The sequence below is a fragment of the Acomys minous genome, assembly GCF_964271855.1.
Source record: "Acomys minous genome assembly, chromosome: 1".
NCBI classification, from domain to species: domain Eukaryota; kingdom Metazoa; phylum Chordata; class Mammalia; order Rodentia; family Muridae; genus Acomys; species Acomys minous.
The window spans coordinates 114,709,980-114,734,827 of record NC_140483.1 but is presented as its reverse complement, the minus strand read 5'-3'; the positions used below and the strand labels follow the sequence as shown (position 1 = coordinate 114,734,827).

Here is a 24,848-nt window from a genome sequence, read left to right as displayed (position 1 = left end):
TGATCTTAGCCATTCTGATGGGTATAAGATGGAATCTCAGTGTCGTTTTGATTTGCATTTCTCTGATGACTAAGGAGGTCAAGCATTTCTTTAAGTGTTTCTCAGCCATTTGATATTCCTCTGTTGAGAATTCTCTGTTTAGTTCTGAGTCCCATTTCTCTATTGGGTTATTTGGTTTGGTGGTGTTTAATTTCTTGAGTTCTTTATATATTTTGGATATTAGACCTTTGTCAGATGAAGGGTTGGTGAAGATCTTTTCCCAGTCTGTAGGCTGTCGCTTTGTTCTCTTGACAGTGTCACCTGCCTTACAGAAACTTCTCAGCCTCATGAGGTCTCATTTATTAATTGTTGACGTTAAGGCCTGGGCTGTTGGTGTTCTGTTCAGGAAGTTGTCTCCTGTGCCTATGTGTTCCAGACTCTTCCCCACTTTTTCCTCTCACTGGGTTAATGTCTCTGGTTTTAGGTTGAGGTCTTTAATCCACTTGGACTTGAGTTTTGTGCATGGTGACAAATAGGAGTCTAATTTCATTTTTCTACATGTAGACATCCAGTTAGACCAGCACCATTTCTTGAAGATGCTGTCGTTTTTTCCATTGAATGGATTTGGCTTCTTTGTCAAAAATCAAGTGACCAAATGTGTGTGGATTCATCTCTGGGTCTTCAGTTCGATTTCATTGATCCACCAGCCTATTGCTGTGCCAGGACCATGCTGTTTTAATTACTGTTGCTCTATAGTACAACTTGAGATCAGGTATGGAGATTCCTCCAGAGGATCTTTTATTGTATAGGATTGTTTTTGCTATTCTGGGCTTTTTGTTTCTCCATATGAAGTTGAGAATTGTTCTTTCAATATCTTCAAAATATTTTGTAGGTATTCTGATAGGGATTGCATTGAATTTGTAAATTGCTTTTGGTAACATGGCCATTTTTACTATGTTGATTCTCCCGATCCACGAACAAGATAGATCCCGCCATCTTCTGATGTCATTTTCAATCTCTTTCTTCAGAGATTTAAAGTTTTTTTTTTTCAAATAAGTCCTTCACTTGCTTAGTTAGGGTTATTCCTAGATGTTTTATATTGCTTGTGGCTATTGTGAAGGGAGTAATTTTCCTAATTTCTTCCTCTGCCTGTTTGTCATTTGTATATAGGAAAGCTACTGACTTTTTTGAGTTTATTTTGTATCCTGCCAATTTGCTGAAGGTGTTTATCAGCTGTAGGAGTTCTCTGGTGGAATTTTGGAGGTCACTTATATACACTATCATATCATCTGCAAATAGGGATAATTTGACTTCTTCCTTTCCCATTTGGATCCCCTTGATCTCCTTTTGATGTCTTATTGCTCTGGCTAGAACTTCAAGAACTATATTGAAGAGATATGAGGAAAGTGGGCAGCCTTGTCTGGTCCCCGATTTTAGAGGGATTTCTTTGAGTATCTCTCCATTTAATTTAATGTTGGCTATTGGTTTGCTGTATATAGCCTTTATTATGTTTAGAAAAGTGCCTTGTATTCCCAATCTCTCCAGAACTTTAAACATAAATGGGTGTTGGATTTTGTCAAATGCTTTTTCTGCATCTAAAGAGATGATCATGTGATTTTTCTCTTTTAGTTTGTTTATATAGTAAATTACACTGACAGATTTCTGTATGTTAAACCATGCCTGCATGCCTGGAATGAAGCTTACCTGGTCATGGTGAATGATGTCTTTGATATGCTGTTGTATTCGCTTTGCGAGTATTTTGTTGAGTATTTTTGCATCAATGTTCATAAGAGAAATTGGTCTGAAATTCTCTTTTTTTTGTTGGGTCTTTGTGAGGTTTATGTATCAATGTGACTGTGGCCTCATAGAATGAATTTGGTAATATTCCATCCATTTCTATCTTTCGGAATAGCTTGAATAGTATTGGTACTAGCTCCTCTTTGAAGGACTGGTAGAATTCTGCTCTGAAACTATCTGGCCCTGGGCTTTTTTTGGTTGGGAGACTATCAATGGTTGCTTCTATTTCTATAGGTGAAATAGGGCTATTTAATTTGTTTATCTGGTCTTGTTTCAATTTTGGCAAATGGAATCGGTTGAGAAAATTGTCCATTTCCCTTAGATTTTCAAATTTTGTGGCATAAATGCCTTTAAAGTAGGTTCTTATGATTCTTTGTATTTCTTCGGTGTCTGTTGTTATGTGTCCCTTTTCGTTTCTGATTTTGTTTATTTGGATAGTGTTTCTCTGCCTTTTAGTTAGATTGGCTAATGGTTTGTCTATCTTGTTAATTTTCTCCAAGAACCAGCTCTTGGTTTTGTTGATCCTTTGGAATGTTCTCTTTGTTTCTAATTTATTGATTTCAGCCCTGAGTTTGATTATTTCTAGGCGTCTACTCCTCTTGGGTGTTTCTGCTCCTTTTTTTTCTAGAGCTTCCAGATGTGTTGTTAAGTTGTTTATGTGGGATAATTCCATTTTCTTTTTAAAGGCACTTAGTGCTATGAATTTTCCTCTTAGCACTGCTTTCAATGTGTCCCACAAATTTGGGTATGTTGTTCCATCATTTTCGTTGAGTTTCAGGAAGTCTTTAATTTCTTCCCTTATTTCTTCCATGACCCATGTGTCATTAAGTAGAAAGTTGTTTAGTTTCCACGCGTTAGTATGCTTTTTGTTATTTCTGTTGTTGTTGAAGTCCAGCCTTAGACCATGGTGATACAAGATACAAGGTATTATTTCAATCTTCTTGTATTTGTTGAGGTTTGCTTCATGACCAACTATGTGATCAATTTTAGAGAACATGGGATGCTGAGAAAAAGGTATACTCCTTTGCATTTGTGTGGAAAGTTCTATAGATATCTGTTAGATCCATTTGATTCATGACATTGGTTAATGAGGTTATTTCCTGGCTTAGTTTTTGAATCAAAGACCTATCCTTGAGTGAAAGTGGGGTGTTGAAGTCTCCCACTATTAATGTGTGGGTATTGATGAGTGGGGCAAGCTTTGTTAATAACTCTTTTACAAGTGTAGGAGCCCTTGTATTCGGAGCATAGATGTTCAAAATCGTGATGTCTTCTTGGTTGACTTTACCTTTGACGAGTACGAAGTGTCCATCCTCATCTCTTTTGATTAATTTTGGTTGAAAGTCTATTGTATTAGATATTAGAATGGCTACCTCAGCTTGTTTCTTGTGGCCATTTGCTTGGAATATTTTTCCCCAACCTTTTACTCTGAGGCAATGTCTGTCCTTGTGGTTGAGATGTGTTTCTTGAATGCAGAAGAATGTTGGGTCGTGTTTATGCATCCACTCCATTAGTCTGTGTCTTTTTAGTGGAGAGTTGAGACCATTGACGTTGAGAGATATTAATGACCAGTGATTGGTAAGTCCCTTCATTTTTGGTATGAACAATATCTTTCTTAAATGCCTTCTCTAAGCATAGTAAAAATTAAACCCCATGATCTGGACCCCATCCTGCTGCACTGACTCTCAGATGCAGGACTTTCTCTTGGAGTGGTGTCAGTAACCATCCATTCTCCCAAATTGTTTAGAGATTTTTCTATGAAAAACTTTACCCTCTGTCTCCCCATTTTTGACCAGACATCCCTCACTGGTCTAGGATTGAGCTCTTGTTTACACTTATTATCACAAATCAGTAAGATGTCCTTTACAAGTTAGTCTTTCATGGATGTTTTCCTTAGACCTACCTTCCTCCAAAGCAGGAGGATGTCTAATCACAACAGCAACTCAACTCTCCCTCTACTAAGTCACCCCACTTAGTGTGTGTGTATGTGTGTGTATGTGTGTGTGTGTGTACACCACAGTTTGATACATATCCCAAGTATCTCAATCAACTGGTTGCATATAGCATGGACTAGGAATTAGAAAAGTAGGTATAGGCAATGCTTTTTGTCTGAAGGAAAGATTAGCCATATCTGCCAAAAGTTTGATTCGGAATACATTCTGTGTGTCTGTGTGTCTGTGTTTGTGTGTACATATGTGTGTGTGACATTTTCAAGTCATTACTTAACCTGTTTCCTGCTCTGCCCCAGCATCAGCTTTATTATTATGATCTACAGATGTACAATCTGAGACATCATGGTGGGAGAGAGAAACAGTTTGCTTGGTGTTTCCTGGAGTATGCTTTGCTCCAAACAGAACTCATGGCATTTAGTGAGTTCTGCAAGCCGGTGGAGTGGGTTATGTGGGAGGGAAGAGATGAAAATAGCTGTGGCGCTTATAAAAACCTAATCTAAGGTAATACTTAGATTAGAAGTAATCTTTGGACAGAGTGCACAGGATCACAGAAGTCTCTGGGCACTGGATCAAATACATCATTGTTTAGGATACCTTTATTCTAAGCACTGACTTGGCCTAGCCAAACAGGAATCAGGAAAATGATGCCTACAGATTAGCCATCAGGCATCCACATGCTGACAGTAAACCTAATGGCTACAAGAAGGGATAGGCTCAGAGAGTGTTTTCAGACTCACGGTCACTAAAGACCAGTAGGTAAGGAAAACCAGAACAACAGATGTGCAAGTAAGGAAGCAGGCTGTGCTGGGGCTGTGGGTCACTAGCTGTATCCCTAACAACACAAGATGCTAAAAAATGAGAGGATCACAAGCACAAGTCCAGTCTGGGCTACAGATCAAGAGCAACACCTATCTAAACATCTTCCTGGGCCTCAAAGTAAAAAGGAGGGCTAGTGAACCAATTCAGTAGTAGATTGCTTGCCTAGAAGGCACAAGGCCCAGGGTTAAATCTCCATTATCAAAAAAGGAAGGAAGGGAAAAAAAGGAAGGGATGGAGGGAGGGAACGAAGGAGAGAGGAGGAAAGAGGAGGGGTAAACTTCCCAAAGATCCCACACCTCAAAGCTTCTACCATGTCCCAAGAGCACCAAACTGAACACTACTGGCATACTTTTAAACAACTAATTTTATTTTGGGTTCCTTAAAGCTCTTTCTCTCTATTCCATGCCAATTCCTTCTAACACCCCATACCAGATAGTGGAGAAACAAAGCTAGTGGAGAGAAGGGGCACAGTGTTTCTTAGCTACTTCCTGCTGTTTAGGGTTGTGGAGTTCCTTCAGGCAAGTCCAATCCTTGTTCCAGGATATCTTTAACTTCTTATCAAACTGTATCAACAGCAACCAGGAGCAGCAGGGGGAAGCACCAGCAACCTTCTTTCTTGGAGCCCGTGGCAACTCTTTGGTTCTGGCTTTTATCCCCACTGGCAAAGACCACACCCCTGCATGAGTTAGTTCACAGCTGACAAACATCACATGCTATCTCAGGTGGCAGCTATCAGCTGTGGACAAACTGGAGCAGCCTCCATACCCCACACCTGGGATTAAAACAAAAACATGTTTACATATAAACCAAACCTTCCACAACAGAATACTAACCCTCAGGAGAACTTTCCAGATCTAAAATATAGCAAGCAAGAAGGGAGATATACAAAACTTTTGGAGTCTTAAAAATGTGTTTTCTTTTCTTTCTTTCTTTCTTTCTTTCTTTCTTTTTTTTTTGAAGGACATATTACATGAGTATGTGAATGTACTAAAATTCACCCAACTGTACATTTTTGTAATTTCATATGTTTGTGGGATTTTCTTACTTTTATTTTCTTCCTAGAAGTTAAAATATAATCATATTATTTTCCCTTCCCTTTCCTAACTCAAGACCCTCCTATGTGTCCTCATTTACTTACTTCCTTTCTTTTTCAGTGTTTTTTGTAAACTGTGTGTGTGTGTGTGTGTGTGTGTGTGTGTGTGTGTGTGTGTGTGTGTAATATAACCAGTTAGGGGCCAGATTCCTTAGTTGTCTATAGGTTTTTGTTTAGAGTCAGGGCTTCATGAGCTACCCTCCTTCCGTGTTAGTAACATGTCTGTTGGTGTTGCCCTTGCTCAGGTCTTATGTCGGCTGCCATATTGCTGAGATAGATGGTGGGTGTGGCTTCCTGTCATTTCTAAGAGACACATCTCACATCAGACTTTCTGCTCCTTTGGATCTTACGATCTTTCCCTCTTCCTTAATGTTCCCTGAGCCTTAGGTGTATTGCAAAATATCAGCTGGGGCTGAGCACCCCACAACCAGTATTTCTCTGTATTTTGACTAGTTATGGTGTTTTTTTTATTGGTCTCCATCTGTTGCAAAGGGGAGTTTCTTTCATGAAGGATGAGAACTATTCTTATCTCTAAGTATAAGGATAAATGTTTAGAATGCCGTTAGGTATTACACCAGCTTACTAAAGTGTAGGTTGTGGCTTCTCCTCAGAAGCCCCTGGTAACTGGCTAGGTTTTCAGTACATGGAATGTTTTCTTCCTGTTCAGTGGGCCCTATGTCCAATTAAAGAGTTTTTGGTTACTGACATTTTGGTTACAGGACATTTTGCACTGCTGATCATTGTTGTGGCTCTAAGATACCACAGTTTGTGGAGTATTTACTACTGGTTGCTGCCTCCCTTGGCAGCTTCCGGTACTATGTAAGTTGGTCTTCATGGAAGGGAGCTTCCAGGGCAGATCTGGCTCTTATTCTCCAGGTCTAGTGTCCAGAGTGCATTTTGACTTCACCAAGAAGATACAAGTGATACAAAGAAGAAAATGGTAAAAATGGGGGATGACTTAAATTGGGTGCAGGGATGGAAGACCAATACAGAAGAAGGTGAAGGAAGGAAGGAAAAAATAACACTAAGGATGTGTTTAAAGGCCTTAAAGAATCATTATTTTTATTTATCTAATATTACAAATGATACATTAAAGTGTATATAAACATATACAGTTTTTTCATTTTTATTTATTATAATTTATTCACATTACATCCCAATTATTTCCCCCTCTCTCATGTCTTCTGCTTCCCAAATTCCCTCCCTCTTCCATCCTGTTCCCATCCCCTAGACCTCTGAGAGCAGAAGCCTCCTTCCCCACTGTCAGGACCACAGCCGGTCAGACCTCATCAGGATACCTTGCATCTTCTTCCTCTGTGTGCTTGCAGGGCCTCACAGCCAAGGGGAAGTGATCAAGTCACAGTCACCAGAGTTCATGTCAGAGGCAGTCCCCACTCCCTTCCTCCAACCCTGGAGAATGAGCTGTCCATCAGCAATATCTGAACAGGGGGTCTAGTTTTACCTCATGCACTGTCCTTAGTTGTTGAATCAGTTTGTGCAGGCCCTCCTTGGTCCAGCTCTGGTGGCCTTGATGGTTTCCATGTAGTTAATCCAGAACCCTCCAGGTCCTTCCATCTCCGCCATCCTTCCATAGAACTCTCAGCACTCAGCCTAGAGTCCAACTGCTAGTCCCAGCATATGTTCCAAACCCCACTGGGTGAAGTCTCCCAGAGGACATCTATGTTGAGCTAATACCCACTTATAAGTGGGTATACACCATACGTGTCTTTCTGTGTCTGGGTTACCTCACTCAGGATGATCATTTCTAGTTCCATTCATTTGCCAGCAAATTTCAAGATTTCCTTGTTTTTAATAGCTGAGTAGTATTCCATTGTGTAAATCTACCACAGTTTCTTTATCCATTCTTCAGTTGAGTGAAATCTAGGTTGTTTCAAGATTCTGGCTATTATAAATAAAGCTGCTATGAACATAGTTGAGCAAATGTCCTTGTTGTATGGTAGAACATCTTTCGAGTATATGCTCAAGAGAGGTATAGATGGATCTTGGGTAACACTATTTCTAATTTTCTGAGAAAGCACCAGACTGATTTCCAAAGTGGTTGTACTAATTTGCACTCCTACCAGCAATAGAGGAGTGCTTCACTTTCTCCACATCCTCTCCAGCATGTGCTTCCACTAGAGTTTTTGATCTTAGCTATTCTGATAGGTGTAAGGTGGAATCTCAGAGTAATTTTGATTTGCATTTCCCTGATGACTAGGGATATTGAGCATTTCTTTAAGTGCTTCTCGGCCATTAGAAATTCCTCCATTGAGAATTCTCTGTTAGGCTCTGTACCCCATTTTAAAAACTGGATTATTTGGTTCAGTGGAATTTAATTTCTTGAGTTCTTTATGTATTTTGGATATTGGCCCTTTGTAGGATGTGGGGTTGGTAAAGATCTTTCCAGTCTATAGGCTGTCATTTTGTTCTATTGACAGTGTCTTTTGCCTTACAGAAGATTTCAGTTTCATGAGGTCCCATTTGTTGACTGTTCATCTTAGAGCCTAAGCTGTTGGTGTTCTGTGCAGGAAGTTGTCTCCTGTGCCAATAAGTTCAAAGCTCTTCCTCACTTTTACTTCTAACAGATTTAGTGTATCTGGTTTTATATTGAGGTCTTTAATATACCTGAACTTGAGTTTTGTACTGGGTGGTAAGTATCTTTCTATTTGCATTTCTCTGCATGTGGACATCCAGTTAGACCAGCATTTGTTGAAAATGCTATCTTTTCTCCATTGTACAGTTTGGTTTCTTTTCAAAAATCAAGTGTCCATAGGTGTGTGGGTTTATTTCTGAGTCTTAATCAATACCATTGATCAGCCAGCTTATTTTTATGCCAGTACCATGCCATTTTAATATTGGGTGCTCTATAGTACAGCTTGAGAACCAGGATGAAGAATCCTCCAAAGAATCTTTTATTGTACAGGATTGTTTTAGCTATTATGGGATTTTTGTTTGTCCATATGAAGTTGAGAATTGATCTTTCAAGGTCTGTAAGAATTGTGTCGGTATTTTGATAGGGATTGCATTGAATCTGTAAATTGCTTTTGATAAGATGGCCATTTTTACTATGTTGATTCTTCCAATCCAGGAGAGATCTTTCCATCTTCTGATATCTTCTTCAATTTCTTTCATCAGAGACTTGAACTTTTTTCATACAAGTCTTTCACTTGCTTGGTTAGAGTTATGCCAAGGTACTTTATATTATTTGTGCCTATTGTGATGGATGTAGTTTCCCTTCCCATTTGTCATTTCTATATAGGAAAGCTACTTTTTAAAACATTAACCTTGTATCTAGCCCCTTTCTTGAAGGTGTTTATCAAATATAATATCCCTTTGGCAGAATTTTGAGGGTCATATACATATACTATCACATCATCTGCAAATAGTGATACTTTGACTTCTTCCTTTCCCACATGGATCCCCTTGATTTCTTTGTTTTGTTATTGCTCTAGCTAGAACTTCAAGTACTATATTTGAGAGCTATGGAGAGAGTAGGTAGCCTTGCCTACTCTGTGATTTTAGTGGAAGTTCTTTGAGTTTCTCTCTATTTACTTTGATCTTGTCTATCAGCTTGCTGTAAATAATCTGTTATGTTTAGGTGTATGCCTTGTATTCCTGATATCTCCAGGACTTTAAACATGAATGGGTGTTGATTTTTGTCAAATACTTTTTCAGCATCTAAGGAGATAATCATATGGGATCTTTTCTTTCAGCTTGTTTATATGGTAGACTACATTGATAGATTTTTTTATATTGAACCATCCCTGCATGCCTGGGAAGAAATCTACTAGGTCAGGGTGAATAATATCTTTGATGTGTTCTTGGATTCATTTTATGAGTGTTTAATTCAGTATTTTTGCAACAATGTTCATAAGAGAAATTGGTCTGAAATTTTCTTCGTTGTGTCTTTGTGTAGTTTATGTATCTAGGTGACTGTGACCTCACAGAATGAGTTTGATAATGTTCCTTCCATTTTCAAGAGTATTCGTATTAGCTTTTCTTTGATGATCTGGTAGAAACCATCTGGCCCAGAGCATTATTTTTGATTGGGAGACCTTTGGTGACTGCTTCTATTTCTGCAGGACATATAGAACTTTTTAATTTGTTTACCTGATCTTGATTCAACTTTGGTAAGTGGAATATATCAAGAAAATTGTTCATTTCATTTAGATTTTCAAATTTTGTGGCATATAGGCTTATGAAGTAAGACTTAATGATTCTTTGGATTTCCTCAGTGTCTGTCATTATATCTCTCTTTTCATTTCTGATTTTAATTTGGTTAGTGTCTCTCTGCCTTTTAGTTTGTTTGCTAAGGGTTTGTCTATTTGTTGATATTCTCATAGAACCACCTCACAGTTTCATTGATTCTTTGAATTGTTCTCTTTGTTTCTAATTTACTGACTTCAGCCCTGAGTTTGATTCTTTCCAGTAGTCTACTCCTCTTGGGTGTGTCTGCTTCTTTTTTTCCTAGTGATTCCAGATGTACCATTAGGTTGCTCATCTGAGATATTCTAATCTCTTTATGAAGGCACTTAGTGCTATGATCTTTCTCTTGGCACTGCTTTCATTGTGTCTGATAAGTTTGGGTGTTTTACCTTCATCTTCAGTGAATTTTAGGAAGTCCCTACTTTCTTTCTTTATTTCTTCCCTGGCCTAGTTGTCATTGAGTAGAGAGTTGTTCAGTTTCCATGTGTGTGTAGCCTTTTTGTTATTTCTGTTGTTGTTGAGGTCCAGCTTTGGTCCATAGTAGTCTGATAGGTATTATTTCAATCTTCTTGTGTCTGTTGAGGCTGGCTTTGTAGCCTACTATATGGTCAATTTTGGAGAAAGGTACATGAGTTGTTGAGAAAAATATAATATTTTGTGTTTGGGTGAAAAGTTATCTAGATGTTTGTTAGGTCCGTTTGATTCATGTCATCTGTTAGTGTCATTATTTCTTGGTTTAGTTTTTGTTTCATTGACCTATCACTTGGTGAAAGGGGGTGTTAAAGTCTCCTACTATTAATGTGAAGAAAGTGATGTGTGGTTTAAGCTTTATTAATGTTTCTTTTACAAATGTGAGTACGCTTGTATTGGGAGCATTAATGTTCAGAATTGCAATGTCATCTTGGTTGAATTTTCCTTTGGTGAGTATGAAGTGTCCTCCCTCATCTCTTTTGATTAATTTCGGTTGAAAGTCTATTTTATTAGATATTAGAATGGCTATTCCAGCTTGTTTCTTGTGTCAGTTTGCTTGGACAACCTTCTTCCAACCATTTACTCTCAGATAATGTTTATCATTAAGTTTGAGGTTTGTTTCTTGTACACAGAAGAATGTTGGGTCTTGTATATGCATCCATTCTGTTAATCTGTGCCTTTTTATTGGAGACTTGAGACCATTGATGTTGAGAGAGATTAATGATCAGTGACTGTTAGGTTCTTTGATTTTGATGTTGATTGTGATAATGTGTTTGTGTTCTTGTCTAATTTTTTTCTAAAATGAAGTTATTTCTTTCCCATATTTTCCTCAGTATAGTTAGCCTCCTTGGGTTGGAGTTTTCCTTCTAGTAACTTCTGTAGGTTTGCGTATGTGGACAGATCCTGTTTAAATTTGGCTTTGTCATAGAATATCTTGTTTTCTCCATCTTTGTTTATTGAACATTTTGTTGGGCATAGTAGTCTGGACTGGCATCTGTGATCTCTCAGAGTTCACATGACCTCTGCCCAGGCTCTTCTGTATTTTATGGTCTCTGTTGAAAAGTCTGGTGTGATTCTTATATATTTGTCATTGTATGTTACTTGGCCTTTTTCCATTATCACTTTTAATATTTTTTCTTTGTTCTGTACATTAGGAGTTTTGATTGTTATGTTGCAGAAGGATTTTTTTTTCTGGTCTACTCTATTTGATAGTCTGTAGGTTCCTTGAATATTTATAGGCATCCCTTTCTTTAAATTTTCTTCTATGAGTTTGCTGAAAATATTTTCTGAGCCTTGGAGCCAGGCATTTTCCATTTCCTCAATTCCTATTATTCCTTAGGTTTTCTCTTTTCATGGTGTCCTTGATTTCTTGGATATTTTATGTCAGAAATTTTTTGATTTAACACTTTCTTTGAGGGGTGTATCAAATTCTTCCATTGTATCTTCTGCATCTGATATTCTTTCCTTCATTTCTTGTATTCTGTTGACAATGCTTTCATCTGTACTTCCTGCTTTTTACTCTAAGTTCTTGCTTTCATTATTGTTTTCATTTTCATCTTCCAATCTTGAACCATTTTATTCATTTCCTTTACTGAATGTTTGCATTATTCATGAATTTCAAACAGTGATTTATTCATTTCCTCTCTATTGGCCTCTTTTATGGCCTAAGGGCCTCAATCTGTTTGTGTTGGTTCTGGTACCTTAACAATTAAACTTTATTCTAGATTTATTAAACAAAGGTATCTTTCTTACAACCCAACTAGCCTAAGCAGGAGGGAAAAAGATTAAAAAGAACAAAACTGGAAGTTCTGGGTATCAGTTCTGCTGGGTGAATCTCTTGCCATAATTCTACTAGACAGAAGAAGTCCACGCACTCCTGACTGGAACTCCAGCCACTTCTCCTCCTGCTCCCCATGCCATGGTCAGGAACCTCTGATCTCTCTCACTCCATTTCCTCCAAGGTCTCTTTTCTCCTAAGTGATGGTCCTTTTTGCAATACAATACCCCTTGGCAGAGTCACAGGAACCTGTCTTTTGTCTTGGACTGAAACTTCCTCTCTCTCTCTCTCTCTCTCTGAGTCTACCTAAGATCTTTATCTCAGTGGAATCTCAGTGGGGTCAAGGCATCCAAGACTACTTTCACCTTGGGCCCAGCCTAAGATAATGTCACATTCCTTCCACATGTTTCACTGTGTCTTCTTGTATTTCTTTATGGGTTTTATTCATTTCCTCAATTGTCATCTTCATAAGGAAAGATTTGAGGTCATTTTCTTGTGTCTCAGTTGTGTTAGAGTGTCCAGGGATGATTATATTTGGGATAACTGGGTTCTGGAGATGCCATATTATTTTGGCTTTTGTTGTTTGTGTTTTTATGCTGGTCTTTAATCATCTGGCTGGTTGGCTGGCATTGTGTGGTAGTCTCTGGTGTCCTTCACTGGCTCTTGAGAACAGCTCATAGGTGAGTGGCTATGGGTTGAGACCCCTCACATGTGGAGATCAGGGAATCCTTCTGTGGATCAGTCTCATGACCTGAGGTCAGATCTACCTGTATTTCACACCGTGGTATCACCTCTTGGCAGGGAGACTCAGACACTGGTGTTTTGTGGCCCACAGTTCATTCTGAGACACAGAGCATAGGTGCTGCACACCAGCAGGCATGTGACTAGACTTTGGAGACTGAGCCCATGGCTGCATGGACCTGGGAACTTGCTGTGGATTTGCCAGGTGAGCTAAGGTCAGATCTACTTGTGTTTTGGACTGTGGGGTCTCCTCTGGCCTAGAAGACTCAGATACTGGTGTTGTATGACCCACAGTTCAGTCTGATACACAAAGCACAGGTACTTCACACACACCTTTAGGGACCCAAGGACTTTTCTGTTGATTAGTTGGGTGACCTTAGACCAAATCTACCTGTGTTCCACCCTGCAAATACCAGCACTGGTATTTTGTAGCTCTTAGTTTGGTCCTTCATCACTGTGCAGTCACTGCTGTCCTGCTGATGAGACACAATGTATGATCATCACCGCCATCTGGGATCCTGCTCAAACATATACAGTTTACATAAAGTGAAGTCACTTGGGCTAAAAACCCTCCCAGTATGAACTATAGAGTACCTTTTAAAAGAAAACCAGTACCAGACATGAAAATCTCCTTTCAAATTGTTAATCAGAGGAATCCAAGAGACTCTCAAGACCATGTAAGATGCTGCTGTGCCCTTGCTTGCACAGAGGAAATCACATTTCTTAAGCAAAATTTCCAAAATACTTTCAAAAAGTATAACTGATCATAAGATTACTTTTAAAATGATGGATTTCTTTTTGAAAAGCAAGAGCAAAATAAGTAGTTTAAAAGAAATAATAGTCAAGTATGTTTAAACATTGGAGGTGTGTTCTGAAGGCACATAGCTAAGTAATTTCATGGTAGTGAGACTATCGTAGACTCTCCATTCACAAGCATCTATAGCTACAGTGTCACTATGCAATTTAACCTGGGGCTACCTTTACCTGTCATTGACAACTATGTGTTCCACAACTGTACTTGAGTAAAACAATGAAGAAATGTGACTTTGGAAAGTAAATGTCAAAAATTCAATACTTCAATTGATGTCACATTTCTCTTACTTCTGTCTAGGTTAGAGAAGAAGTGGGTGATGTCACCATTCTCATTAATAATGCAGGTATTGTAACAGGGAAGTCCTTCCTTGATATTCCAGATCACATGGTAGAAAAATCATTTCTTGTCAACGCCATCTCTCACTTCTGGGTAAGTCTCTCTTTTGTTTTTAATTAGTGGTGATAAGAATTCTATGCATTTCTAGAAGCAACTGTTTTATCATTTGTCAATAATTATTCCATTTGTCTGTTTTCTGTTGACGTCTTCAGGGAGTCTTACCCTCACCAGGCTCTACTCTACTTGGCCTAGATTAGCTTTCCTGATCTTGCTTTACCCCAAATTCTCAGGGACATCTCTAACTGACAATAAAAATGTTCTCTACTTGCTTCCTAATATGGTAACCCTTTAAAATATGACTGATGGGAATAAAGAGCTAAACTCTTAGTATTATGCTCCTTAATAATAATAATATATAATTTATAAAAAATAATGTACATTTAACTAGCCACAAATGCCTAGAGGCTAATGCCTTGGACATTACCACTGTACAGAATGGGTAAGAGCCTGGAGGAAGCTGGGATTACCAAAGTTCTTTCCATGTGGAGGACTTACACTTGTGATAAAAAATAATCACCAGTAACTACTGGTGCATTCAGGGTACAGGATGTTCTAGGAACTTTCACCAAGGCCATTGATAATATGGAATAGCAGAGGCTTAATCCTTTTTGTCTCTGAGAGACCTCAGAAAGGATTTGTGTTTATGTTTCCTAATTCCTACTTACTGCCACTCAAAAGTTTTGCAATCTTTATAATCTTCCTTAGTCACAAGAAGTGGTAGGAAATCACACTGGAGCCCATAGATTTATTCCAATTAATAACAATAGAACAATTAACACAGTGCTTGCATGCATAAACATTTCTGCAAGCTGTTGCTTTCCTTCCTTGTATCACCTCATCCAAAGCTTTATGTCTTGGATGATAGTAAATGTCATGCTTGTAGATGAAACTAGTACCTACACACTCCTAATCAATCACACTACAAACAAAGAAACCCCATTTGATTCCCTCCTTTTTTAAACACTGTCCAGCTTGCCATACAACTCATGCTCAAGTGCATGTCCCTCCACCTTTGGTACCAGCTATTAAAGCCACCTCTGCCCCTTCCTGACAGGTCGTAGTGCCTTTCCATCTTTACCATTGGTGACTTCTAACTTAACTTCATATGAAAACAAAGTGATATTTACACTGTATTAATCAAACAATCTCATTCAATGTATGAATAAAACCATCCTCATGCAGAGGATCCTGAACATAACAACAATGAAGTACACTTACACAGCATAACTTGTAAACCCTAGTATGCCAAACCTTTCTCAGAGGGGCTTGGCATGAGCTGTGCTCTCTGACAAGATTCTTCTTCCTTGTCCTCATATCCTTCTCACCTCCTGTAGCCATTGATCTTATATTTTCATATCGTGTGCAAGTACAGTTCTGGCCTTAATGGTTCACATAATTAATAATGAAAGGAATCAATAAACACACATAAGCCATTGCAGTGTGTATCAACAAATCAGTTCAGTAATTCGGAGCAACCAATAAAACCAGGGATGGATTTACTTCCATCCAAAAACTACAAAGAGAATCACAATTCATTTTTAAAAATTGAGAGACTAAAACTGCCTTCCCTTTTTGCCCACAAATAATTTTTGCTGGATTCTGGTAGTACCACAAAAAGAATTCACAAAGGATCTTGAAAGTAGAGCATCCTAAATAGAGGAGTATAAATAAACAAAGAATGCAATATTTAACTTACATTACAAACTCATCCAAAATTTAAAATGACTATATGCAATAGAGTTTTAAAGAAATAAATCAATTCTCCCCACATCCTCAGAGGAAGGACAGCAGGTTACCAAGAAGAGACTTGATACCATATGAGCATATACAGTGGGAGGTAATCCCCCTCAGGAACAGTCATAGGGGAGGGGAATAAGGGGAAAAGAGGAGGGAGGGAAGTATGGGAGGATACAAGTGATGGGATAACCATTGAGATGTAACAAGAATAAATTAATAAAGAAAAAAATTTAAAAAAAGAAATAAATCAAGAACAAAGGTGAAGTGTTTTCTCATACTCACCAGAAAATAAAACATTGATTATAATAAATATTCCTCCTGATTCCATATTCTAGCCCTTCACAGTCCAGTCTTCATATCTATAGATTCAATCAAGCACTAACTAAAAATGTTTGGGAAAAGATATTGATAACATCTAGAGTGAACATGTATAAACACCTTCTTGCTATTATTCCCTAAACAATACAGTATAAAAAAGTAATATATGGATAGCACTTATATTAAATTATGTGTTATACTTAACAGACATGATATAAAATTTGCAAAAGACTGTTTATAGAGTGTACATAAACACCACATCATACTATATAAGGGACCTGCACAACTTGAATTTTGCTATTGATTGGAGTCTGGGAACTAACATTTCTCCAAGAAACCTGTTCAGAGTCTCCTTCTCCATAGCCACTAGGCTGGGTTAAATTCTATGTAGGATAACTATAAAATACCACTGTTTATCTTTCAATGTAACTTTAACAATAATTACTCTTACCATTCTGAACTCATAATGTTAATTCATCATTCATTTAAAAAAGTCAAAACTGTGCTTGATGGTTTATTACTTGATCACTATTGCTCTGGGAAATCCACCAGAGAATACTTTTTAACAATATACTTATGCCAATAGAAAGTCTTTATTAGCCTGCTAGCAACTATCCTGGGAGTTCATGATCCCACTGTAGCAATGAGTCCTTCTCAGAGTAAGGTTTTAAGTACAAAAACTATGATCTGGGTTGACATAATTCAAGTAACAGTTAGCCAGAAGCATAATTACAGAAGCCAAAAAGCAAGGTTTGTACACTTCAAGTCTTTCCCAGAACTATGGACTTTAATGGATTAGTTCTTTGTTTTCATTTTGGCAGGTAGTAGTATCTACACATTGCATATTATGGCATGAATGGTAATTCCATGATGGAGTCAGTTGTGCTAAGGCTTGGGACCCTGTTACGCTAGAAATTTTTACTTCTTTTAAAATATTATGAGTAAGATTCACATATAGTTACCAACTAATGAAACTCCCATAACTTCAAGTCATTAAAGTTGACACTATGACATCAGTAAAATCCCTGGTAATGCCAAAATGTTGTCAAAGAGGTAAAGCTAAAAATGTATACAAAATAATCCACATATGTAAGTCCAAAGAATCTACAATGCTATCAGAAATTCGACACCACCAACTTTGCTTTTGGTAGTAAAAAAATATCACTTTTGATTTGAATGAATACATATTCCATGAAAACAGAAATAAGTTTTCAAACATATAAACTAGTGTGGAAACACTTAGCAAGATTACTCAATAGGCTTCTCCCAGGGGGGAAAAAGCCTTAGATAAATCTGATAAAATAAAATAAAGTGAATTTGATGATTCTTTACATCACAACCTATCATATGAAAATTGAGGAAAAGATATATAATTGTTTATAGAACAATTCTGGTTTCTTTAAATATTTATCTTAATATAGATAATAGCCTCTATCCAATGTAATCGTTTAGTAATTTCTCTGTTATTAAAAATACTTCATGGGCCAAGGAGATGGCTTAGTGGGTAAAAGTGTTTGCTTTCCAAGTATAAAAAATGAGAGTTCTGACCTCCAGAGGCCACATAAATGCCAAGCAAGCTTGGCAGCCAGTCTGTAGTTCCTCCTGAGGGGTAGAGTCAGGAGATCCCTCTAGCAAGCTACCTAGCTAGATAAGTCAAATTGGTGATTTCTGAGTTAAAGAAAGAGATTCTACCTCAATGTGTAAGTCAGAGAGCAAACTCAAGAGACACCTAGCATCAACCTCTACCTCTACATATGCACAGCATGCTCACACACACAAACACACACACATGCTTATTCACATACACTCCCATGCATGCAAACATACACATATACCCCACACACATGCACAAGCACACACACACACAAAAATACTTCACAATATTTTTTTAAAATTCTTGACAAATGATTACTAAATTAACACTTCTCTGTACTCCTTTCTTCTCTTTAATAATACTCATTTAAAGAGTATAAATTATTTATTTCTATGATCAATTCATCTTCACAATGACCTTTAAGAAGTCTCCACCAATACATTAGGGACACAGTTCCAAACAGGCTCTCCCATGGTGGTCCCTTCTTATTTACGGTATTGGTTTTTAGTGTCCGTTGACCTTTCCCAACCACAGTTTGAATATATTACATGGAAAATTGCAGACATAGAATTCTTAAGTTTAAAATCACATGCCATTCTAAGTGGCAAAGTGAATACCATTCCAAACCAATGAGTCATTTCTTCATCACTGCACCTGCAGTACATGCCCCCCACCCATCAATCACTTGGTCACTTTCTCAAAGCCAACTGTTGTGGTGCCACTCATCTAGTGCTCAAAGATTAGTTTTTTACTTAATAATGGCCTGAAAGTACAAGGTCAGTGATGTTGTCAATTTTTATATGCCAAAGATAAGGCAAAGTATTTCCTTTAGTGAGGGAAAAAATCATGTTGAAGTTGCTAATATTCATAATACACTAAGATATTTGAACAAAGAGAGGTCACAGTAATATAACTTTGTCACAATATATTGTTATAATTGTTCTAGCTTATTATTAGTCACTGTTTGTCTATTTGCTTAATTTATAAATTAAATTTTATCATAGGCATGTAGATAAGCATAGGAAACTATATCCCACATATATGTTTTAATGTTTTCTAAGGCTTCAGCATTAACAGGGGTCTTGAAATGCACTCCCTCTAGATAAGGGCTCTGGTAAATACCCAGGGATTTTTATGTTCAATTGAAATTACAGAAAACCAGCAGCAAATCTAACTCTAGCACAAAACAAATCTGAGACTGCTTAGACCTTTATGAGTGACTTGCAGATCCCCACAGACACTTTGTTCTACCAGTGTTTGGCCATTTGGCATACCGCTACGGACATCAACCTTCTCTCTATGACACCTGGAAGTATCATATGCCTCGGTGTGTATGGTTCTACATCAAAGTAGCACTGACCCACACCTTCAACTCTTTCATTCACTTCCATCACTTGAAAAGTTCATATTCTCTTAAATACAAAATGAGTATCACAGTGCAATCTCTACCTAGGCTTCTTGACCTTGCATGACACAAAGTCTAGTGGATTCTCACATATAACATGCCTGTAGGAGTCAACTAGAGCATTCAATATTTTGAGCTAAAAGACAATAACCAGCTCCTGCCATTACCAACCAGGACACAGTCATGACAAAAACTTATCATTGAAAGAGGAAAAATGCTATAACCATGGGAATAGATCCTTTAATAGACACTGTTCATGAACATGAACTGACAAAAGAACACAATTGTCATCAACCAGGCAGAACCGAGGCATTAGCTTAGCAGCAAAGCAGAACAAGAATAATGAAACAAAATGAAGCTAAGGTGCTGGTCTTGGTTGAGTGGCCTCTCTTTGTTAGGTGAACACATTTGCACAGACTCTCAAAAACTCTAATGTGAAATATCCCACTGTTAAAATCATATGCCTCCTAGAAAGAGTGGTGAACGATAGGACAGATGGTGTCAAGGTTTTACTGAGCACCTGAATGACTGAGTCAGCATAATGGCCAACTTGACAACATGGTAACACGAGAAACTTAGACTTAGATGAGGAAAGGAGTGCAGAAATAAGATCCCTGAACTCTTACCTGGTATTGGTTCTCAGGTGAGCCTATTAGAAAATGTTGTAGTGGGCTGGAGAGATAACTCAGTACTTAAGAGGGCTTGCTTGTCCTGAAGAAGATCTGGGTTCAGTTCCCAGCACTCACATCAGGTGGCCTATTCCATAGGATTACACACCCACTTCTGTCCTCTGTGGGCATACATGGGGTATACATACATACACATATGTATACCTACATATACACACTCACACTGTACTGATTAGTTTTTATCAACTTGACCCAACATAGACGTATCTGGGAAGGGGAAGCTTCAACTGAGGCAGTGCCTCCATTAGGCTGGCCTGTGGACAAGTCTGTGGATCATTTTCTTGATTAATGATTGATGTGGAAGGGCCAAACCCTCTGTGAATGACCAGGCCACACCTAGACAGGTGGTCCTCAGTTCTATAATAAAGCAGGCTGAGCGAGCTATGGAAGCAAGCCAGTAAGCAACAAGCATTCATGGCCTCGGCATCATTTCTACCTCCAGGTTCTTGCCTTGAATTCCTGCCCGTACTCCTTTCTGTGATGGTCCATAGCCTGTAGAGGAAAAATCACTTCCAAGTTGGTTTTAGTCACTGTGTTTATCACAACAATAGAAAGCAAAAGGGGTGTACATGGATACACACATGCGCACGCACACACACACACACACACACACACACACAAATAAATTAATCAATTAATTTAAATATCATTTTAAAGAAAACATTCTGATATGCTGCAAGTCATGCCAAACAACATTTAGGGGGGAAAGCCTATTACTGGGGTTCAGTAAAGAATGTGAACCTTCCCTGAAAGAATATGGGAGGACCAAAAGTAAGAGAAGGAAAAGGGTATTTGTGGCTTCGGACTTAGGACATTGCTTACAGGTAAATGATTTACCAAAACATACCAAATATGTTAATCATGGTAGCGAATTTCAAGGCACCTTTCTTACCGGGAGATCCAGAGCGCACATGAAATTCATCTCCTAGCAATTTCTCCCATTTCTGCTAACTCCTGAAAGTGAGGCGAAAGTTGTCTTGATAATAAAGTCTGGAATGTAAGTGTGATTGGTTTTAATGCAAATTGTCAAAATTATATAAAGAACCCAGAGTAATTTAAAAATTGCTACCATTTATAGAAAACCAAGGAGTGTAAAAAGCTTTGGTTAAGTTGGTCATTTTTATTTCAAAGGACAGAGAAAACATACACTTTCTCATATCTGAGCATATATATGCACTCTGAGTGGTGGTATGCTTCCTATTTTTGTGCTATCTGCCTTAGAATTTAGCACAAGAAACTAAATAGAAATCCCTAAGTTGATTGATAAATTCATCAAAGGACTACAGAGTAATGAAAGTAATTAATTAATCAATTAATGGCACGATGTGTTTCTACCTCCTAGACTTGTAAGGCCTTCCTTCCTGCCATGATCAGAGCGAACCATGGTCACCTGGTCTGCATTTCAAGCGTAGCAGGACTAGTCGGTATCAATGGACTGTCAGGTGAGTATCTCCATTCACCACACTGGCTTCTATCCTCCAGAAATAGGGCCCTTCCAGAATGCTGAGAGGCTCTTCCCGCCCCAAAGGGGAAATCTGTAAATCCTCAGTCCTACTCATAATGCCAGGAGTATCACCTCCCGTATCCCATCCCACAACGGCAGACTGGGAAAAGTACTCTCCTTTTAAAAACACACAAAACAATGTGTGTAGTTCATTTCCATTCCTGCATTAAGAGAAATTGAAAATATTTCAGTTTGGCCACACTGGGTAGAGATACTCTAAACCTCAAGGACAAACCAGAAAAAAGAAAAGGGTTTATTTTTTTTTAACTAATTATGAGAATCTTCCAAGCTATATCACTAGTGGTCCCTCGCTTTATTTCAGATTACTCTTCAACGAAATTTGCTGCCTTTGGCTTTGCCGAGTCTCTCTTCCTTGAATTAACTATGATAAAGAAAACTAACATTAAAAGCACCATTGTGTGTCCCTATTTCATCAAGACCGGAATGTTTGAAGGCTGTACAACCAAGTAAGTAAGCTCTTTCAGCAATCTTTATTCGTTTAGTAATGATAATACTAAGACATAACAGAAGCTGGCATTGAGAATTAATTAAAATATCATCATTCAATTGAAAAAAATAATTTGCTTCCTACGTAAAATATTAAAGTACTGATATCTCCAAGTATGAAATATTTTTGTAAGGTTTGTTAAATAGATATAAGAAATGTTGCAAAGTGATTTCTATGTGAAGATAAAATTTATCTAGAATAATTGAACTAGAATGCTAACGAAACACAAGGCCTTTTGCACGGGGTGCAGTGGGCTAGAGTGACCTTAACGTAAGGACTACATAGCTGTTATCATTGCACAGAAATGAACTGCAATGTTTCATACCAAGTGAGTCAGCTGTGCTTGGAAAAAATAGAGAGCCAGCCTGGTAATATTTTGAGTCCTTTTAACCTATAAAATTAAATAAAAAACAAAACCAAAAAGAAAAAAAAAAAACAGGTGACACCAGAGAATAATGAGAATTCCCATGAGAAAAAGCCAGCCTTGAGGGACTCTGTAATGTATACCAATTGTCCCTTTGTCCCTTCACCTTTAAAACACAGAACTTATAAAGTAATTGCCACAATGTGTGTAATATATACAATTACATAGTATAATATTTATATAATAATATTACTATGGCATAAAGTAAGAAAAAAGTAATATAGCTGTATAGGAACAAAATTTCTACCTCACACCCAAATTAAGGTTATATATGTCAAAGTGGATTCTGCTAGATTAAGATATATAGTATACCATATAGACCTTTAAAAACGAGTTAACAAATAACTTCAAAAATAAAATTTTAAGATACTAAAGGATGATCTTGAGATCAAAGGACCAAATCAAGTAGATATAGTAGAGTTTGACAGTCACTCCCTAAATGAAATTAATAAAAATTAATAAAAGCAATTCCACTTATAATAGCTTAAAAATAATTTAACACATAAGAGCGGATTTAACTTATGGCTAACCACTTATACTGTGAAATATTATTTTATGAACATATTGATAGAGATAAAATCAGGCAAAATAAATTCCACATTCATAGCTGGAAAGACTTAATGCTGTTAAGATTCCACTTGTCACTAGATTCAACACAATTTCTAGAGGCAACTCAAAAGGTCACACCCTTAGATGAAAAGCTACAGGCAACCAATGGTGGCTGAGAGAGGAGAACAAGCAATTCCCTGCAGACAAGCTCTTTTATAGGCTCTCCCATCCCAAGTGCTCAGCTCTAAACATGTGTACATACCAGTAACATCAAAGTAGATTATATATATATATGTATCTGCTGAAGAGATGGCTCATGGCTCACTGGCTGCTGTTCCAGAGGTCCTGAGTTCAATTCCCAACAAGAGCATGGTAACTCATAACCATCTATAATGAGATCTCGTGCCCCTTTCTGGTGTGCAGGCATACATGCAGGCAGAACACTGTATACATAATAAATAAATCTTAAAGAATATGTGCTGTGATGTATATATGTATATAATATATTGTTACATGTATAGATGTATATATAGGTATATACATGTAACAATAATAATTACAGGATATGTCATGAACTTGAGAGAGGGAATATGGGAGGAGTTGGAGGAAGGAGAGGAAAGCATAAAATGGCATAAAGACAGTACTCATATATGAAATAGTAATGAATAATAATTAACAAAAAGCCCAAGCTGCCTTCTTTCAGGGATTTCAAAGGTGTTTCTAAATTTTACGTGAAGATACAAAGGGCTAGAAGGGCTGACTGAACCTAAGCTATCTTGAAAATGCAGAAAGAAGTTAAACAGGATTGGTTTTTCTGATGTCAAACTCACTGGAAGCTCAGCAACATGGCTAACAGGCAAAAATCAACAGAATAAAGTTGAATGACCAAAAACACCTTACATTTATCGTCAATTAAATTTCAGTAAGGGTGGAGAGATAGTTCGGACATTAAATGCTACACTCATAACCAAAATGTCAAAAATAACCATTTTCAACAAATAGTGCTAGGACAACTGAAAAAGGGTGAAGCTGGACTTCAAACCTCTATTACACAAAAGTCAAGTAAAAATGCATGAACAGCTAAATCATAAAACCTCTTTCACAAAGAAAAATCATAATCCTGGATTATGTGATACCAAAATACAAACAGCAACAGAAGACAAAACTAGATCCATCAGATTTTAAAATGTTTGTGCTTCAGAGAAAATCATTAACTAGATTTTGTCTCTGTGGGTTTTGTCATTTGTGTATCCTAGATTTTATATGGATACATAAAACTCTGTGTGTGCATGTGTGTGTGTGTGTGTGAGAGAGAGAGAGAGAGAGAGAGAGAGAGAGAGAGAGAGAGAGAGGTGGAGAGACCTAAAAGTAGGACTGAATCTGTCAGAGAAACAAGGTTGAAATGGGAGGGAAAAGACAAAGAGGAAGGGTGAGGAGGCATGGGGAGGAGAAGTGTGCTCCAGGTCTGTTATGCACTTATTTGAAAATGTCTTCAGGAAACCCAGTACCAAATGCAATGAATATATGCCAGTTTAAAATTTACTGGGAAAAAAAAAAAAAGCTCCTGTGCTTTCAAGGACATCATGAAAGAAAAAAATCAACTCAAAAGAATGAAAAAAATATAAATCATGTACCTTAGTAAGAACTTCTCTTTAAACTACATAAAAAAATTTTTAACAGTGGACTAGTAAACAAAATATACCCAAATTTTTTTTGTTTGGTTTGGTTTGGTTTTTAATTTTAATTTTATTAATTTACTCAGATTACAACTCAATTGCTATCCCATCACTTGTATCCTCCCATTCTTCCCTCCCTCCCGCTTTCACCCTATTCTCCTCTGCTAGGTCTATGACCGAGGAGGACCTCCTTCCCCACTATATGGTCATAGGCTATCAAGTCTCATCTTGGTAGCCGGCTTATTTGGCAAATCTCAATGAACATTTCCTCATGTGCAGGTAGTGCATATACACAGTGTACCTTTGCCGCCTGTCTTAGTTAGGGTTTCTATGGCTGTGATCATGACCATAAGCAACTTGGAGAAGAAAGTTCTATTTCTCTTACACTTTCATATCGCAGTG

The 24,848-nt window shown here is 37.6% G+C and overlaps 1 protein-coding gene across 2 annotated transcripts in view; it reads left to right on the top strand.

Moving 5' to 3' along the window:
- The window catches only part of LOC311598597 (short-chain dehydrogenase/reductase family 16C member 6), a 39,876-nt gene that overhangs the window by 5,203 nt on the left and 9,825 nt on the right, over nucleotides 1–24,848 (top strand). For both annotated transcript variants that reach the window (XM_084783805.1, XM_084783804.1), the window contains exons 3-5: nucleotides 13,944–14,075; nucleotides 21,128–21,227; nucleotides 21,612–21,756. In XM_084783805.1, coding sequence (XP_084639931.1) covers nucleotides 13,944–14,075; nucleotides 21,128–21,227; nucleotides 21,612–21,756 — 377 coding nt within the window. The remainder of the gene's footprint in view (nucleotides 1–13,943; nucleotides 14,076–21,127; nucleotides 21,228–21,611; nucleotides 21,757–24,848) is intronic.